This window comes from Pempheris klunzingeri, chromosome 9, assembly GCF_042242105.1.
Source record: "Pempheris klunzingeri isolate RE-2024b chromosome 9, fPemKlu1.hap1, whole genome shotgun sequence".
In the NCBI taxonomy this organism is placed as follows: domain Eukaryota; kingdom Metazoa; phylum Chordata; class Actinopteri; order Acropomatiformes; family Pempheridae; genus Pempheris; species Pempheris klunzingeri.
In genome coordinates, this window is record NC_092020.1 from 27,119,566 (window position 1) to 27,133,946 (window position 14,381).

Genomic DNA, 14,381 nt, shown 5'->3' on the forward strand with positions numbered 1-14,381 from the left:
TCTGCAAATAGCTCTGCTTTGGTATAAACACTGGATTTGTTCAAGGAATATGAACAATATTCTTCACAAAACCCTTTTCTCCATTTAACAAAAGCAGCTTAAAGTGTTTAGACTGATTAATGGAGTTTATTTGTGGATTATCAGATACAGAAACTACAATTTAAAAGGATCCAAACATCATAAAGTGAAAGGACGTATTTCCAACAAGGTCTCAAGATATTAGACGAAGACATTCATCATCAGAACTAAACAAACCTGGAGTCCAGACAGACAGCAACAATTCAAGAAAATAAGAAATACTCTTCTTGGATCTCACTGAAATTTCATCATAACTCTGTTTCCTGGTCCACAGAAGAGTGAAATGTTCCTTTAAACACCAGCAGACGTGTCTAAATAAAATAGAGCTTAAAGTCTACATGATCTTTGTTGAATTATCTGATCAGAGGTTAATGACACAGCAGACTTTATTTCTTACGATGGAGACATTTAAAACAACCAGAGCTTCACAGAGAGATGAAGTTTAGCTGATGATCAAATATGAATAGAGACAGAAGCAGAGGATAGAAGTCCAGAATATCAAAACACAAACGACAAAGAAAACACAGTGAAGAAAAGAGCGAGCGGTCGGGATCATTAAGAGGCTACAGACTCGCTCATTTCACTCACAAACCTGCAGCGCTGAAGCCTCCTGAAGCCTCCTGAAGCCTCCTGAAGCCTCCTGAAGCCTCCTGAGAACGTTGAGGCCTCCGCTCGCTGCCCGCGGTGGGTCAAACTGTCCCTGCGTGACGCGTCCGACTGTGCTGAGGCAGCAGCTGATTATTGATCAGCTGGAGAGTGGATGTTAAAATATAGATTAGACCTGGATCGACAAAGGAGGGACTGAACAGCAGGAAAGATGTGAGTGTAGCTCAGGTGTTTAAGGATGGAGGGAGGGAAGGAAGGAAGGAAGGAGAGTAAACTAGACAGAACGACGACCATTCATCTAAATAAACTGCAGCATGAGGAGAGTTTGGGACCAAAGAAAACTGTAGAGAAGAAGGAAACAAGGAGTCTGAGGGAGCAGGAAGGAAGTCAGAAGGTGAAGATCAAGGAAGAAAGACGCAGAGAGGAAGATGGTGAGAACGGAGGAAAGGAAGGAGGAAAGAGAAACCTGCTCAGGAAAGGAGAGGATGAGGACGGTTAGAAGAGACTGAAGGAAGACTGTGTCTGATCTGATCTGAGGAAAGGAAGGAAGGAAAGAAGAAGGGAGGAAAGAAGGAAGGAAGGAAGGACTCCTGGAGGCATTTTAGGCAACAGCTGACGGAAATATGTTGGATGACGACATCTGCAACTGCTGGAGGAAAGGAAAGAGTTTAGGAAGAAAGGAAGTGGACAGCAAAGAAGGAGAAAAGGAAGGAAGAGGACTTTCAAAGATAAACCATCGTCGCCATCGTTTCTCTCCGACCTCCTCCTCCTCTCCCCGACTGGACAGGGAATTATCAAACTGGATTTATAACTCAGAGAGAAGGGGGGGTCCATATGTCGATGGAGGAGGAGGAAGAGGAGGAGGAAGAGGAGACACGGCTGCCGTTAAACTGAAGAGAGACAAAGTAGAGACTCTGTTCTGCTTTCAGAGTCTGAGGGAGAATTAAGTTTGGATTTGGAGAACGAGGAAGCGGAAGGAGTGCTCGTCTGTCTGATACGTTGTCTGCAGGAGGAGGAGGAGGAGGAGGAGGAGGAGGAGGAGGATGGGGGGGTCATTTTGACTTCTGAAAGCATCGAATGTTGATGTTTGGAAGAAAAAAAACACAAATGATTTTGATCTCCATCTCTCCTGCTAATTAGTGAAAGAACAGATGACATTTAAATATCTCGTATTCTCTTTTTTCCTTCCTTCCATCTTTGACATAAATTTATGTCTCCTTTTCCTTCATTTTCTGCCAAACCCGACTTCTCTTCCCCCCCTTTTTTCCTGTCTTCTTTTCCTCCACTTTCATCTCCCCCTCTCCTCCCTCCCCCTCTCCTCCCTCCCTCCCTCCTCCCCTTCGTCCTCTTTCCCAGCTCTGTGTCGATTAATTAATTGCCGGCTAATTTAATTTCTCAAAAAGTAATAACTTGTTTAAGCATGAATAAAGACTGACAAGGCAAAGTTCTAATCTGCCCAAAGTTTAATTAGAGCCGGCAAGGTTTCCACACAGAGCCAGACTGGGGGGTCAGAGAGAGAGAGAGAGAGATGACGGACTGATGGAGGGACAGAAAACAAAGACAAGAGGGACGATGGAGGGAAGAAACAAAGGAAGGAGAAACAGACATCAGAGATATCTGCAGCTAAAACTGATTTAAACCTGAATTCACGTCTCCATGATTAAAAAAAATATATATTTTCTGCTGCGAGTCGTCTCTGATCAGAGCAGATTACAGTCAGCATCCTCCTCAGAGCCACAAAAAGCCTCCGACAATCAAAACAGAGGAGGAACACGACGGGAAAATGTACTTTTAAAGGAGTAGGATGAGAAGTTCACCTCCGAGCTCATGTCACGTCAATCAGTCTCTATTATTTGGTGAGGATACAGTGAAAATACATGGTAATGTATACTTAAAGGATTGAATAAAATGGATGAAGAGAGCGCTAAGCTACACACTTAGCACAGAGCTCAGATACTGAGCTCAGGGAACAACTAAAAGGCTAAATATCGTTAGCTTAGCTCAGCCTGCAGACCGGAGAGCTTCAGAGGTGTTCTGGGTACAGCTGGGGTCGGACATTAGCCGTATTTCTGTTCCTCACTGGCTGGAAGTCTGAATTAATAGAAATTAAAATATATTAAAACTAAGTGGACGCTTTGTTTTAGCTGCAGAACCTTTACATAGATTTGAACAAACATTCATAAATCTGTAGCTGTTTGCTGCCACTAAACAAATGTGAAGGTGTTTCCTTTGACCTGCCGGCGGCTCTCAGATTTCCATGAATAATGGCACCAAATGTCGTGGTAATCTGTGAAAGACGTGTGGAGGTGGTGAGCAGCCAGTTTCCATCTGTAGGAAACAAACAGTCCGTCAGTGTGCAGTGAAGAACAGAATATATTTGGAGCTTGTTGTTGATGATCTTCAGTCTCCACTGTCTCTTAAATTATTCTGTTTAGAGTTACTGGTACAAATATCTGGACATTTTAGAGTTGGGTTGGTGATAGTTTGGGAAAAGCTTGTAAAATCTTTATAGGAACAGAGTTCAGCAGTGTGTGTGTGTGTGTGTGTGTGTGTGTGTACAAGCTTTATTGAACTGAGGATCAGTACTGAGGTGCTGTGTGACCATGAACACAGATTCAGGTTTACATCGGTGTGTGTTTGAAATAACAAGTGTTGCTTCTTTACTGAGCAGTGTTACAGAGAGAAATCTACACTCCATCTGCAGTGAATAATGTCTGCGAGGAGCGTTATCAGTCTGAGGTCAGGAGACTCTGCTGGGAAGGTTTGTTTCCCCTCCAGGTTCACGTATTTTAAGGTGTTGTTCATGAGTAACAGTCTGCAAAACATCCACACACTATACAAACAGGAGGAGAGGTCAGGGTACGGAAGCTGAGAGGTGCCAAACAGGGGAGCACGCTTAAAAAGAGAAATGACAAAACGCCTTCATATGGAAACTTTTCCAAAGACTCCCAAAACAACATGTAAGAGCTGTAGTTTGCTTAAGTTTATTCTCCAAAACAACTTCTAGAACTAGATCGATAGAAATACTTTATTGATCCCCGGGGAAAAATTCTGGTGTTACAGTAGTATAGAAGTTAAAGTGACCACCACCATGAATACAAACAATAAATAAGAAAAATACAAATGTACGAAAAAAAAAAAAAGTACAAAACTATGTTTGGGTTCAAATCAGAATATTAATGACAGAAGTACGTGAATCCATCCACCTCGACCTCGTCACTACGTGGACTGTGTGGCTCTTCCTCCATCGCTGCCAAACACCAAATGTAAATATGAGTTTTAACCCTCTTTTTTTTTTTTTTTCCAACTTTATTTATAGAACATTTTGAACATTTTAGACAAACAGTGTGATGCACAGCACAAGAAACAAAAATACAGAATAAATGCGGATTGGCACATCTGACTGTCACCCCTCTTCCCCCCACCCACCGCCAGGCCAGACACTTCGAACACAAAAAGAAAAAAAAAAAAAAAAAAAGAGGAGAGAAAAAAAATAAATAAATAAAAGAAATAAAATACCAAAAAATAAATAAATAGTAATAATAATTACATAAATAAATTTAAATTAAATTAAACGAAATTATTAAATAATTAAATGAAGGTGTACACGTTTCAATCCTCCAGCCCAGGCGAAAAGTCCAGCGAATGTATATATTTCAAAAAAGGATCCCAAGTAACATGAAATGATTTTGCAGAACCTTTTAGTGCAAACCTGAGTCTTTCAAGCTTCAAATTATAAACCACCTCACGAACCCATCGCGAATGTGAAGGGGGACCAGGGAGCTTCCAAATGAGGAGAATCAGACGCCGAGCTAATAGGGTGGAGAACGCCAAGGCCTGTTTCAAATTTTTAGGAGCACTTGTGGAGGGTGTAATGCAGACAAACTGTTTGCAACGATAGTATAACCATATGCCCTAGTTAATGTGTCAAAAATGTATGTCCAAAACGGCCCCAGTTTAGCACAAGACCAGAACATATGAGCATGATTTGCAGGAGATAAATTGCATCTACCACAGGCATCCTTAACTGAGGGATATAGTTTTGCAAGTCTCGCATTAGTATAGTGAGTTCTGAATAAGACTTTACATAGTTTTAACCCTCTTTAACAATCCGACCAGTGGTGTCGTTTTCAGGAAATGGGGATAATCGTGTGTCATGACACTGCACAGTAACGATGACTCGTCTCTCAATTCAGTTCCTTTTTGTGTGTATACGCAGAGAATAAACTGCATCTGCTACAATCCCACAATGCAATGCATAACATCACATAAATAGAAAAGCTCTCGCTAGAGCAACTGTACCGCTGTCAGACAGACAGTGATTCACAAGTGTCCAAAATGTCATTTTAACGCCCACTGTAGAGCAAACTATGGAGTGTCTATCATAGAGAAAGGAATGAATGAGTGATCTCCACAGTCCAGGTCTTTTTGGTCGTGATCTTAACCAAACCCGAACCATACAGGAGGCGGATCAGAACACATACAAACCATTTTATGTAAGAGTTTGCCACCATCTCGACTCCGACTGGATGACGGGCAGAGAGACTTACAATCTGTAAAGACACCCTCTATTCTTAGATCTGACATTCAGATGTGGAAAAACTTGGCAGGTAAAAAAGAATATCCAAGCAATAACAAATATGTGACGGGAGAGGTCGAGAGCCGAAGGTTACTGGAAAAATAAATAGGCAAGGCAAGTTTATTTGTATAGCAGATTTCAACAAGAAGGAAATTCAAAGGGATTTATATAAAACATTAAAAGCTCGGTGACAAAATGCAAAAGAAACACATAATGAAAGGACCAATAAATACAATAAAGAGTGAGACAAACAAGGTAAAATAGAATAAGACAGGTGTGAAACTACAAGAACACAAGTTACTTCATGGAAGAGCCACCAATCAGCTGCTGGAGATCAGTCCAGTGACGGAGCGACCCAACAGACGTGAATAAGAGAATTTACTATCAACTGATCCTGCATCTAGGACACCAAAGAGGTCTGAGGAGGTCTTAGAAGGTCTGAGGAGGCCTGATCAGATCTTAGGAGGCCTGATCAGATCTTAGGAGGCCTGATGAGGCCTTAGAAGGTCTTAGGAGGCCTGACGAGGTCTGAAGATGCCTGACGAGGTCTGATGAGGCCCAATGAGGTCTGAGAGGAGGCCCAATGAGGCCTGACGAGGTCTGATGAGGCCCAATGAGGCCTGAGGAGGGCTGAGGAGGCCTGAGGAGGCCTGACAAGGTCTGAGGATGCTTGATGAGACCTGATGAGGTCTGAGGGGGCCCAATGAGGCCTGATGAGGTCTGACGAGGCCTGACGAGGTCTTAGGAGGCCCAAATGAGGCCCTAGGAGGTCTGAGGAAGCCTGACGAGGTCTGAGGAGGCCCAATAAGGTCTTAGGAGGCCTAAATGAGGCCCTAGGAGGTCTGAGGGAACAGTCTCATGCTGTGACTCTTTGGGCAACATGGCTGTTGAGGTGTCTGATCCTGGAAGTCTTCCAGTGTCTCTGGACTCTGCTGCCGGATCACGTTTGCAGGTTGTTTTTCATGAGCTTCAGCAAACAGTCTGACAGGTTCAGGTGCCACGGTCACCTGCTCGGACCCTGAGAGCATCCAACAAATACAGAGCGTGGTTTCAGCCTCCAGGGAACGAGTGTAAGTCGGTGACGTGTTTCTAGACCTGAGGTATCCTCTGTGTGTGTGTGTGTGTGTGTGTGTGTGTGTGTGTGTGTGTGTGTGTGTGTGGGGGGGGGGGGGGGGGGGGGGGGGGGGGGCTGCTGGCGTCAGCGCTGATTGCAGCGGGGGAGGCAGCAGCATGTCGTTTGCTTTCTCCTGGACGTCTTTGAGCGTTCAGAGCAGCTGCACCTCCTCTCACTCCTCTATTGTTCCTATAAGATAAATTGGAGGCATTGTCATCGACAGAGAAAAGGCATTAATTGAAGGTTTTCCTGCTGCAGCTTTAACTGCAACACACACACACACACACACACACACACACACACACACACACACACACACACACACACACACACACACACAGCTTCAAAGTAATTAAACACATTAACACTTCAAGCAGAAGCAGAAAAAAGAAAAGCTCTCTTTTGTGTACATTGGCTTCCATTTATCACCCAGGACTGAGCAGAGAGAGGGGAAGCACGAGGATTTAGCATATCTCTGCGACTAAAGTGATGGAGCGGAAAAGAGGAGGAAGAGGAGGGGAAAAAAGGGAAAGGGAGAGCCAGTCCACCTGGGCTCTTTACTCCAGTCGACAGCGTAAAATGTCAGATACTCATCTGGAAATTATTTTCATTTCGTACCACTGACATCTTCCCAAGCGGGGACTCTGAAATCTAATTAGTTTGACCGGAAAATGGTGACCAAGGTAGCGGAGTGTATTATGCAGAGAGAGAGGCCAGCAGGGCGAGCGAGGGTCCCCGGGGTTAACTGGAACTCAGGAGTGCCGATAAGGGCTACAGGGGGAAAAACTCAGGAGGGCTACTCCATTTTAAATAGCCTTGACTAATAGAGGCAACCTTGAATTCGGCGTTACGGCCCCTCTGACAGTCGGCCGAGCCTCGCCGAGGGTCCTGTGGAGAGAGGAGGGATGGCATTTCCTCCTCCAGGGGTTACCGCACAACTTTTCAGAAACTTCCCTTAAGTACTGATGAAGAACCTGGAATCTCTGACCAGTGCTGCTGCCACTTAGTCCATGTAACTCTGTGTGGTTAATGGGACGACGCTAACAGTTTAAAGCCCCCCCGTGAGGCAGCAGGAGTCTATCATCATACATAAAGTACCAAACGAGTCCCGCTGTCACAGTTTCATTAAATATTACAATGTAAAATCTGTCCTGAGGGTGGCGCTAGTGGTAGCAATCAAAGGGTTTTATCCTCTGTGGAGCATGAAATCTGAATCTGACCATCAGGCTTCTGATATTTTTTGAGGGCACCAAACTTATGGTGTTACTGAACGAATCAGGAGTGAGCCCATAGTTAATGAACGGTTAATGTAGAGTTACCATATTGATAAATCATTAGTGATGATTAAGTCATTAATATCTATGAACACACATGCTGACCTCTTTCTTCATGAGTCGCTGATGAGTCCATGAATCATAAAACCAGTAACGGCTCCTTGATGGCTGAGTGGTAACTTCACTTCATCGTAGAATAAAACACTTTACTTGGTTTAATATTAACTAATGAGGGATGAATTGGTTGTAACCAGTTCTTTGCCGCTAGCTAATGAGGACCGGCTCATGAAGGAATGGTCAGCATGTCTCTAATGGACTCATTATTACCTAATGTTTCATTAATGTAGTCAAACCCGTCATTCATCAGAGATATTCAAGTTAACCATTCGCTGATTAGCAAGTCGCTCCTAATTTGCTACCTCAGTCATTATTGTAAAGTGTAGTTTGAGCTGACGAAGGTGGGAGATGACGGATGAGGAGCACTGACGTCTTCAGGCTCTAAGAAACAAAAAAAAACTGGTTACACCAACACAAAAAGATTAAAAAAGCCAGTTATCAAAAGAAAACATGAATTACATAAATCCCATTAACGGCATCACGAGGTCACTTAGAGAACAGTTTCATATCAAAGTCTGTATTTTACTCTTCAGGCGACAAAGTTCTCAGATGTTTGTGCTTCAGTCACTAATGAGTGTCCACTGCAGTACAAACTGCTCCGTCAGCAGGACTCCTGCTCAGCCTTCACATCCTTTGATGATGATGATGATGATGATGATGATGGTTTGGCAGAAACCCGCTCATACCCACCACCGGAGGACGGCCTTATTAGCCAGAACCGTTACTGATCTTTGCCACAACCCACCCTAACCGCCTAAACCCTTCCTCCCATCATGCTGGCCAATTAGCTTCATCTCAAACCAGGGCCAATTAGTTCTTGTGCTCAATAATTAGGACAAACACGACCCCATCAGCCCAGCGTTAAGTCCTGTGATTAGAGCTACACATCGCCGCGCGGTCACACTCTGATTGGCCCCCGTTCTCCGCTGTTTTGAATATTGGGTCATATGTCAAGTGCATATTAAGGAATTCCTGTAGTGGTACGGTACCGACACACTTCACTCATGCAGCCAGTTTGTGTTCATGCACACCAAAGATCCTACACATGTACACATACACATCAAAGATAAATAAAAGTCAAGATCACAATTCATGAATGTACAGTAAGCAGTGCTTACTGTACATTCATGAATTGTGATCTTGACTTTTATTCATCTGAACTGCAGAGAGTCTCAGGCCTTTATTTGAAACAGGATAATATCAGAGTTTCGTCTTATTCACAATGACGTCCGTTTCCATCAGTGCAAAAACGTTCCTATACTCTCAGAATTCAAAACAAATCCACTCCTGTCATTTCTACTTTGCTGTTTCTTCAACCTCTGTTCAGTTTCTGTCAATGAATCCACACGTCCTCCTCTATTGTGCACGTTTGTTTCTTCTGGCGTCTCAGTGGGTTTAATTTCTTCGTTCCTGGCATATTTTTGACATACAAAACATCTTTTTTTAAACAGAAACTGTTAAAATCTTCTCTACTGTGCTGTTTTTTTTCTCATCCGTGTTGTGTTGCTGTCGATGAAATCACAAGCTGCAGATGTTGCACATGAGAAATGTGGCAGGACTGGGAGTGATTATGCTCTTTGAGCCACTAAAGAGGCTTTTAATTTGAAAGATCTGTGCACACTGTAGCAGGAAGAGATAAGTTTTGCTGACAGCAACTTAATACTCATCAAAAAATGGCAAAAGAGGAAGCAAAAGAAGAAGATTAGTGAGTGAGGACAGTTTTTCTGTAAACAGCCATGTCACAATAAACATAATTAGACGTTAGAGCTAACACACAGATATCATTTAAAAGAGTCTTACTGTGAGTGACGTGTTCAGAACGACTCTCAGATGGGGCACGAGGCAGACAGGTTGCACTGAAGCAACAGTTTGATCACATCATGCCACGGCAGGAGTGACTGAACAGAAGGTCAGCTTCCTGTTTATCTCCGTCTGCGCTCGTAAACATCACCTGTTCAAAGATGGCTCCCCTGAGAAAGGCGCCGAGGCTCTGAGTGTCAGAGGGCTCGTATACAGTCGGTGACACACATGAGCGTCAGGAGGAACATCTGTAACTCAGCTGAGCACAAACGGGACTGATATCCAGGAAATACAACGTTAGGAGGTCGACATGACACATGTTGGTGCATTAGACGGATTCTGAATCCTCTTCAAAGTGAGTTTGGGGAGTTGACAGGAGGAACTGAACTCTGAGTTTTAGGAAGACTTGGTGGTGGCACAAGAGGAAAAGCCTGAGGGTCACTTCAGACATGGTCTGATGAACATGCTCAGTGGCCCCTATTTACCCCCCCCTGTTTGTCCCACTGCCTGTGTGATGTGTACAGTTATATTATGCTGGAACTGCCCCTAAGTTTGATGTGAGGTAATTTGACAAGCACAAATGAATGTTGGAATAAACTGTGATCATCAGGGGAGCAGAACTGGAGGAGTGAAGGTCTTCAGCACAAGAATCAGGATCAGGGAGGAAGACCTTAATGCTTTTATCATGTCTGCTGATGTTTGACTTCAGTGGTGCATTATTCTAAAACTGTTTTTCAATTAAATTAGCACAAACCAGATGCCACACAGTAAACCTGGAGCCTTTTCAGGCCCCGGGGACTCGCCTTGCCTTGGGGTAGTTTGGGGCGGACTGCTTTGTCCGGTTACTAATCCAGGGCTGCCTGGAGACCACGAGTTTCATGGAAATTTGACCAATTGTTGTCAGTCTTTCTTGCTTTGGATAGACAGACTGACATCCTGCTTGAAGCCAGAGCTCTTATTGATTATTGTCAAACACCAAAGAGATGCATCTTTTAGAAGTTCTGATCCGCCGTCGTTACCGTGCAGCCAACCAATGAGCCAGTAAAGGCTGAGGACAGCAGCTGATGATTCAAGTTTTTAATTGAAGCAAATATGAAACATTAGTGTTGGATAAAACACAGCAGACTCAGTGATGATGATTTTTTTAATTAGAGGAAGAATAAACCACCAACTGTTAAGAGTTAGTAAAAAATTAATCTGGATTCAATGAATAGTCTCAGAAAAACAGTCTCTCTAGTAAGTCCACATTACACAGTGATTATCAGCACTAGTAATTATTAACCAGCCACAAGCGTAAGAACTGCACACGTTCATTAGCGACACGGCCAGTTTAGCTCTACCTGATCATAGACAGGAACATTTTTAGTATCTCACATGACAAACACCTGAGAAATGGACGAGGATCTTCAGCCCCTTATCACTCAGTAGAATCACCTCAGCCCCACGGTCAGGGCCGACGGTCACCAAACCAACAGCTGCAGGTGTTTTGGGGGATTTTTGCCCGTTTGTTTTTGGGATAACGGGCATTTTTTGGACTATCACTGTATTTGCTGGGCCACTTATCTGACAAAATGGTGGCTAATAAGATAATGTCTGTGGGACTGAGCCAGCAGTAGCTGCTACTAGCATGACGATGTTTAACTGAGACTAAACGCTGGTGGCCGGTTTCGAAGAGGTTTAAATGGCATTTACAGACACAAAGTCAGAGTTCAGAGGTCTTAGTTGTTGCTGAAAAGTCTCCCTAGAGGCTGCAGTCCGGCTGAACTTGGCTGCTGAGTCCTTTTTCTGTTGTTGTTGAAGTGAGTCAAGTTTACAGTTTGTTCAGCCGTGCAGCTCTGAGGGCGTCCGTGCTCTATAAGCCTCCTGCTGACACGACGTTCAGAGGCAAAGCACTTATTAAACAGCCGCTCTGAACTCGGCAGCCACTCGCACATGACTTAACATTTTTGCAAGCACCTTGCTTTTGCATGGGAAGTGCTTAAAAACTAAAATCCACGGCAGCGGCGGCCGTGAGAATGTGTGGAGGGGAAGGAGGGAAAAAAAAGACGGGGCGCAGTCGCTACTCAGCACTCTGCGGGATTAGACTGTACACATCAACCCGCAAACAGACAGAAAAGCCGACTGTAGCTCCTTTTGCAAAAAGGAGGCAATGAATTTAAATTATGCATGAAGCAGAGGGCATTTTGGGAAATAAGCGCCATTCCCCGGGAGGACTGGCACCCCCTTCACCCCCCATCAGCCTCCAGCCTCCAGTATCAAAGAATGATCTAATGTCACGCATAGAAGAAAGGTTACTTTCTGCATACGCATTGATATTTCTGCTTCCATCTCTGACCTTTTTCCGTTCTAAGCTGTGATTTTTTTTAAATGCGAACTCAGCCCCGCGTCCGCCTGTCTGTCACTCTCTGTCTGTCTGCCCGCCTGCCTGTCTCAGAGGCTCAGGATTAAAGCTCAAATCACACAAAAACCAACGTGAGAAAAGGAGAGAGTGAACAGAAACCCGGGGGGAGAAACCGTGACCTTATTACTCACAATATCAACGTGTAAAAGAAAAAAGACGGAAATTAAATAACTTTTTAAAGCGTCTCCTGTACCTGTCATCCGTCGCCACGTAGGTAAAGAGAAGAGCAGTTACACTCTTGTTATTTTTGCCTTAATTGGCTGTTTGTGCAACATAATTAACGTTTTAACGAATCTGAGCGTGTTTTTTTTCCTCCTTTAAATCAGCTGATCCTGTTTCACGCTCAGCAGCCGCTGTTTGATATGTGGTTTCCGTCTTTCAGCAACAAATTAAGCGACGTTCCTGGCACTTTGTGAACTATTAGTGACTTTAAAAATACACACTGAGCTTTAATTGATTTCCTTCAAATGGGAAGCAGTGAGCGTGTGGATAAAGGGATAATGACAGTTTTAATCAGCATCTCCGGCTCTTGCCAGCTGAACTGTGACACTGCACTCTCAGGTTTGGTGGCTTTAAGGCATTTACACAGAAGAGATCTTTGCACACAGAAACACCAGTGTTTGTGACGGGGAAGCTTTATGTGTCAAACACACTTCTATTTGAAGTCATCTCTGACTCTAAACTGTATTATCTCTGAGGAAATTGCACTGCAGCCAGATATTAAACAAAATCCCAGACAAACAAGCGTCTGAACAATAAGCAACATGTGACACTAAACATCAGAGATGTCAATAAAAGACAAACACAAAGGGGATAAAAAAAAAAAATCATTCAAATAGACAAAGAACAGTAGTGCAACTATTATACAGAAATAATGACATTAGATCACACTGACTGACTTTTATGGTCCACAGTGGAAATTTGTCTTCACAAAAGTACATTCAATGCACATCAGACAGCAAACCAGTAAAAACATACAGAATATAAGATACACAGGCAGCAAGTTATTCAAACAAGAAAAGAGAGTAGATCTTCCACAGTGTAAACTGTGAGGGTGGTGGGCGTGAGCTAGAAAAGGTCAGATGGACATTAACATAAAGTGAAGCACATCAGAATTTATATCAGAATTATGCACAATTCCAATAATCCATCTGTTTCTCCGCCCATTTGATTAAACAAAGTGCCTCCCAATCACCGATCTGTCCCACAACATGGTGCAGCATCAGTCGGTCTGTTCTGGGGAGTTCAGTGAGGGGTCCTGGATGTGTTCGCTGATGTGATGTGAGGGGGGGTTTCTAATCGCACACTTCTTCTCCTCCTTGGTGGGAAACAAACTAAATTATTATTGTCTTTGAAAGAACTCCCTGAGAGAGTTCTGTACCTAAACTTCATCTCCATCTCGGCCTTTTTTCTCCTCCCCTGTTGCTTCCAGGTTTCTCATCCTTCCTCTGTTTCTCTGTCTTCCTCTCCACAGACCTCAGGCCTCTCCCCGACGTGGCGATGACTGGTAACTGCACCCACGAGTGCACCGAGTTCGGCCACTCTGACTCCTGCTGGATGCCCGGCCAGCCTTCCCCCACCCGCAAGGTGTCCAAGAACGCCCCCACGCTCTCTACCTTTGTGCCTTACCAGGAGATGGACGGGCAGGAGCAGCTGATGGCCAACGGCAGCCCCAAGCCCCTGACGACGGAGGAGCGCGGGACGGGCGGCGGCGGCAGCAGCTCCAAAGTGGCCAACATGCGGTTCATGACGCCCTACAGCAGTGCCTACCCGGGGGGCGGAGACTCGTCCGGTAAAGACTGTGGGCTGGAGGAGATCCCGCTGAGCCAGGCGGTGGAGTACCACTCAGCCACCACTCCGACCGGCCAGACCTCCAAGAGGGAGATCTACCTGTGAGGGCGCAGCTCTCCACCTTAAAACCCCCACCCTCCTCCCTACGCTCCTCCTCATCCCCCGTCGCTGCTCGCCACCACCTGTCCCGCCCCTCACTGCCGCCCCCTGTGCCTATTACTCGCCGTGCCGCAGCACCGACTCCCTTCTTCCTTTTTATAACTGCATCCACCGTACAAGGCTTTAGTCCCTCGCCCACCTCGCCCACTGCCACCGCCGCCACCCCCTCTAGAAACCAATCAAATGTAAAATAGAATTAATTAAAGTCAATTGAAGAAAACACGCGGCTCCCGCTGCTGCGGAAGGAATGTAAACTACACCACATTGTTGTGATAATTTAATGGGAAACTATTTAGCTACTCACGTATTTGAGTTGGATTTTTGTGCGTTGCTTTAGGCTTTGTTGCTGTGTTGGAGCAGAAAAAGAAAAAACACCTTTTTGGGGTAGGAGAAGAACTTCTTGTAAATCCTACTTAAGTATACCGTGTAATGCTATCTATCCTGAATTTTTTGGATTTGGAT

At 44.5% G+C, this 14,381-nt stretch overlaps 1 protein-coding gene across 1 annotated transcript in view; it reads left to right on the forward strand.

The window, feature by feature from the left end:
• Positions 1 to 13,865, forward strand: part of LOC139206968 (protocadherin-1-like) — a 177,747-nt gene extending 163,882 nt beyond the window's left edge. The window contains exon 5 of the mRNA XM_070836588.1: positions 13,444 to 13,865. Within this exon, the coding sequence (XP_070692689.1) occupies positions 13,444 to 13,865 (422 nt within the window). The remainder of the gene's footprint in view (positions 1 to 13,443) is intronic.
• Positions 13,866 to 14,381: the final 516 nt, after the last annotated feature.